Source organism: Nestor notabilis, unplaced genomic scaffold (assembly GCF_000696875.1).
Source record: "Nestor notabilis isolate BGI_N333 unplaced genomic scaffold, ASM69687v1 scaffold4966, whole genome shotgun sequence".
Taxonomy (NCBI): Eukaryota; Metazoa; Chordata; class Aves; order Psittaciformes; family Psittacidae; genus Nestor; species Nestor notabilis.
Genome location: NW_009932257.1, coordinates 23,964 through 29,199, shown reverse-complemented (window position 1 = coordinate 29,199; position 5,236 = coordinate 23,964). Strand labels below are relative to the sequence as shown.

General features: G+C 53.5%; 1 protein-coding gene across 1 annotated transcript; it reads left to right on the top strand.

Annotated features, from left to right (window-relative positions):
- Positions 1 to 1,509: 1,509 nt before the first annotated feature.
- Positions 1,510 to 2,455, top strand: CCL5 (chemokine (C-C motif) ligand 5). The gene is made up of 3 exons (XM_010016291.1): positions 1,510 to 1,582; positions 2,068 to 2,179; positions 2,368 to 2,455. Exons 1-3 carry the CDS (start codon positions 1,510 to 1,512, stop codon positions 2,453 to 2,455), a joined length of 273 nt encoding a protein of 90 aa, XP_010014593.1.
- Positions 2,456 to 5,236: the final 2,781 nt, after the last annotated feature.

The window sequence follows — 5,236 nt, the reverse complement described above, 5'->3', positions numbered from 1 at the left end:
GGCTGCGGGAGGGGAGAGCGGGGGGGCGGGGGGAGGGCGGGGTGTGTCACTTGGTTCAGGTCCAGGTCCTTCACATACTTTTGAAGGCAGGAGTCCTCAGAGTCCTCAGAGTCCCCAGGACACCCCCGGCCCCATAAAGGTGGCTCCTGGGAGGATGAGTTGGGAAAGCCACGGACTCTTGCCTACCCCAGCACAGTCCCTGGCACAGCCCATGGGGACCCTCCTGCAGCACTGCAGACATTGTTCCTGTGGAGAGGAAGCCCCAGTACACCTAGACACTGCCCTGCGGTCCCTGCTTCATCGCTGGGGCTGTGGGGAGATGAGCTAATGATGTCTCATGAACAGCAGTTCACAAGAAACCACAAGCTGTGAGCTGGCAAATTTGGTGCCTGTTGCAGAAGAGAGGGAGGTGGTAAAGGGGGAAATGCACTCTGGGGTATCCCGGGGAACACATCGCCTTGTAGCAGGGGTAGTGCCAGGGGCTCCGGGCAGGCCCTGCATGAGCCCCATGACTGTAGGTGTGCACAGGGCAATGGGGATACATGTTTTCATGAGACCTGGTTCCTCCCCTTTCCACAGTCACAGGAACTCCTGCCCTGCCTTCTGGATCTACCTTGAGCCAAATCCACACTGGCACTTGCATTTGCCTCGTGTTTCTGGGATGAGATGGTATTTGTAGAGTCAGACCATTGAGTCGGGCTTTGCAGTAGAGTCAGACCATGGAGTTGGGCTTTGCAGGCAAGCATTCCCTTCCTGGCTGATGCTGGGGTATGTAAGAAGGGCTTTGGAGGTCCTGAGCTGCATACTGGAAGCACAGCACTGAGGATTTTTTGTTTATGGTGCCAAGACTGCCAACTCAGATCTACAACCAGTCTCCAGCGTGACAGCCACCCTTGCTGCTTGCACAGGCACTGCTGCTCAGAGCATGCCTGCTGCCCATGCTGCCTGCACTGCCCCCCTGCATCCACCTTATACATGTTGCAGACCCACCACAGGAGCAGGAACCACCCAGCTGGACCTGCACTGTCCCCAGGCCATTTCAAGGGTCTGAGCATCTTTGTTCTCAAGGCCTGGGTCCTTCAAAAGGAGGCTGAGTTGAGGTCCTCCTGGACCTTCAGGGAGGATGCTGAGATGAGTTTGATGAGTACTGCTGTGGTGTTGGTGAATCTAGTGTGAACCTGCTGCTCAAATGTGGTTTCATATCCTGTCCTGGTCAGTGCAGCCTTCATGTGGGTGCCAATTAGCTCAGGCTTAGCTCATCTCACACAACAGCTATTCTCGTATTTCCTATACCTGCTGCTTCCTTTTTTCTGCATTTCTGAGGCAAAGGTGCCATGACATCAGCTCTGTTACGCTTTGGAAATTCTACGTGCTTGTCTTGAAACCTGACTGGTGGAGCTGGCCACTGCCACTATATAAAAAGCAAGGGCTGAGGCAGCACCTCACATTAGATACAGGGGGAATCTGCTCTGGTCCTGCATCTGTCCTTGCAGCTCATCTGTGTCTATAATGAACACATCTGCAGTGTGCCTCTCCATCATCCTCATTGCTGCCCTCTTTTCTCAGGCCTCTCCTGCCCCAAGTGAGTACATGCAGCACCTCTCTCCGCTCTCTAGGGGTGGGTTTTGCTATGGCTGGCAATAATTTTGAAGCAGGACTGGAAAAAGTTAGCTGCAAAGGTTCTAAACCTGTGTAAATAGCTTCTCCTGCTTTCTTGGGACTGGTCTTCCTTTCTAACATCCTTTTATCTTACGGATGAATTTTACTGCTAAGTATTGAAGTTTTCAGGTTTCATCTCCCCTGATTTTGTTGTTGGGCTTTATGAGTGGTCCCAGAGCGACTGAAAGGATTTTTGTCACTGGAAGTGAGTGCAGGACATTTTACACACAATCCTAGCAATTACTTCAATTAAGCTTCGGTGTTCACAGCAATTCTTTGCTTTCTGAGGAAACAGGAAAGGAAGAGGGCTCCAGAGCGGATTAAAGGGACGGTTGCCCATGTTCTTGGCTGGGGAATGTGCAGTTTCTTAAGTGGTAGACTCATGCTGGCTTTCCTGATCTCTTCCAGTTGGGGCTGACACAACTGTGTGCTGCTTCAGCTACGCCTCACGAAAGCTGCCCCAGAGTCATGTCAAGGATTATTTCTACACCAGCAGCAAGTGCTCACAGCCAGCAGTTGTGTACGTACCAGCTCCTGCTTTGGGCTCTGGGGAAAGGTTCTGCCAGCCTTTGGGATCTTTGCTTCAGATCCAGTGGGGATCATGCTGGTGTGAGGAACCATACCTGGAGTAAGGGAAGGGGGTGACCCAAGGCCCTCTTGTCCCATTCACCCTCCAGGGCTATAAAACTTCCCTCCTTGACCTGACAGGTTCGTCACCAGGAAGGATCGGGAGGTCTGTGCTGACCCTGATGCCAGGTGGGTGAAGGAATATGTGAACACCCTGGAGATGCAGTGATCACTGGAGCTGAGAGGTCTCTGCCTTGGAGAAGTCCTGCAAGGTGATCCAGCAGAGTCTTGACACAGACCTAGAAATGTTGCTGCTGAGTCCCAGGACCTGCTGAGCCATCTTGGGGCCCCTAAAGTTCCTTTTGTCTTGCAAAGGTGCCATTTGCCCATGATAATTTAGCCACCCTTATGGGCAGCTGTGATGCTGTGGACTTTCTGGCCTTGCAGACCCATCTCGCATAGGCTGCTGTGTAACATGTGGCTAAACTGTCCCTTCCTTGTGCCTCTGCTGCTAGAATGGAAGAGGGATTTTATCCCTAAAGCTATCTGTGGGAAGTGGTCAGTCGAAATTAAGAGTTAGTGCTCTCATGTAAACCTAGGCTGACTTCCAAGTCAGCTGGCTGAACTTTGCCACGGCAGGGTAGATGCAGTGAGTAAGATCTGTCTCCCTAGCAGAGGAAATGGTATGCTGGTTACTTACAGGATGCTTACTGTGGAACCACATTGTTCAGCCTCATTTCAAAATGCTGTCTGTTGCTGGTGCCAAAGAATAAAGATGGTTTTCTCTCTCTATGTCAGCTCTGGAAGATGATGTTCCCCTCCTGCCTGGGGAAGGGGGCTAATAGGACCCCACTACAACCATTTTGAGAGAGGCAAAACCTCAGCCGCCTTAGCCCTGAAAACTTTCCCTTCTGCACCACATCCCTGCTCCCAGGGCCGCAGCAGCAGCAGCCCCAGCACCTCCAGGGCTGTTCCCTCCCAGCCTCCATGCTGCTGCAGACCCAGACCTCTCCCCCAGCCCTTTCCCCTCATTATATCAACAGCCAGGGGCTGGAGGAGCTGGACCTGCTGGATTTGCCACTGCGAATTTGGCAAAGGGATGTCTGGAAATCAGAGGGTGGGGATTCAGTAGCATCTCTGCTCAAAGGAGAGCCAGAACCATGTCTCCAGCACAAGCTCTTCTGGGGATGCAGCCTGAGCTGAGCCCAGCTCTGGGTACACTCTTGTCAGTGTTTTACTGAAAAAGACAGGCACCAGTGATCTGCTGTTCTTCAGCTGCTTTGGGAAGAAAACCCAAATTTTGTTTGAAAAAGCACAAAAGATCTTTTGCACTGAGTAAAACCAACAAAAGCATTTTATCAGCCTATAGCTTGCATTTATTAAGGTGACAATTGCCAATTAACAGCACAGCTGAAATGCCCCAAAGCAGCTCTCAAAGGAGTCCAAATGCTCTGCAGGCTGGGCAGGTAGCTCAGCAGGAGAGAGAGGTATAAGGTTCTGTTTTGCAACCCTGCAAAGCAGCTCTGGCACACAGCAGAGACAACGGGGTCCCTGGAACACAGCCCAGATTTCAAGGGAAGCAGGAAAGGGATATAAAATCAGCCAGGTCTTCCTGAACATAAGAATAATCAAACAGTAATCATGTTGGTTTACTTTTTCATACAGTGGCTCCTTGAACACTTCTCAGGAAGCTTTTAAGCATTTCTATCCCTCACTTGCAACTGGGAAACTGAGGCACAAGCCTGTCATTGTGGGGTCAAGCTGGGTGAGGTGGGCTGATGGGGCTGGCACTCCTCACTGGGGCCACAGGACTGTATCGAGAGAGAGGTGAGCAGTCCATGACACCAAAATCATTGCTTTGCAAGAGGAGTGGAAGGAGCTGGGGCCCAGAGCCAGAGCACTGGGGACCAGGCAGGGGTGGCCATCTCAGCGTCCCCAGAAAGTTCACCCAGATGGCACCAGGGTCAGCCCAGACCTAGTGTTCTGCCCTGGTGGTGAAGCTCAGAAGTGGGGAGGACCAGGAAACCTTTGTGGTCACACCAGGGCTGGGGAATGCCCTTTTTTGACCGTTGTCTTGTGTGAAGGGAGCTGGCCAAGGGGACGAGCTGGGAAACCAGAGAAGGTCGCTGGGTCAGATTCCTGGCTCTGCCTCAGCTTGCTGCTGGCTCCGGCAGGCAGGGAGAAGTGTGGTTGGTGTCTCCTGGGGCAGGCAACTTCTGGGTATTTTTCTGCTGCGCACCAAGCACCTCGCCTGGGAGCATTTCCTCAGGCAGGCTGGGGCTGGGGCAGCTGCAGCCTCCCATCCTCCCTCCCCTTCCATCCCAGCTTCAGCATGGAAAAGTCCTTCTCAACCACCCGCTTACACCTGGGAAGCATCTCTCCTTGCAGGACTGGGTGATGGTCAATCCCAGACAAAACCCCAACAAGTCCCACTGTTGGTTGCAAAAGGAAGCAGTGCTGGGCGCGTGCCAGGGGAGGTGGGTCTGGGACAGGGGGAGCAGGGCCTCTGGGGCAGGCTGGCTCAGCTGCTGCTTCTGGAGCTTCAGGATGGAAACCAAAACCAGAAAGGCTGGAGAAGAAAATTCCTACATGTGCCTGGGCTCCTGGCCAGGGACTGTCCGAAGAGCCAGTGGCAGTGCTGAGTCCTCCTGCCTCTCCAGGCTGCCCCTGCACCTGGGGCCTCAGACAAGCCTCAGACCCCCGCAGTGCTCCCATCCACCATGACATCCGTCCTCTGTCCCCCCGCAGCTCATGGAACACCAGATCAGGGACTGTTTTCAGCTCCTGCAGTTCCTCGTCAGCATCGAACTGAGCTCCTCCTGCCTCTCCAGGCTGCCCCTGCACCTGGGGCCTCAGACAAGCCTCAGACCCCCGCAGTGCTCCCATCCACCATGACATCCGTCCTCTGTCCCCCCGCAGCTCATGGAACACCAGATCAGGGACTGTTTTCAGCTCCTGCAGTTCCTCGTCAGCATCGAACTGAGCTGAGAAGCACAAACAGTGACTGAGT

Coding starts and splice junctions, on each gene's coding strand:
- CCL5 (XM_010016291.1), top strand. CDS start 1,510: ATGAACACATCTGCAGTGTGCCTCTCCATCATCCTCATTGCTGCCCTC. Junction 1,583..2,067: donor TCAGGCCTCTCCTGCCCCAA/GTGAGTACATGC, acceptor GATCTCTTCCAG/TTGGGGCTGACACAACTGTG. Junction 2,180..2,367: donor TGCTCACAGCCAGCAGTTGT/GTACGTACCAGC, acceptor TTGACCTGACAG/GTTCGTCACCAGGAAGGATC.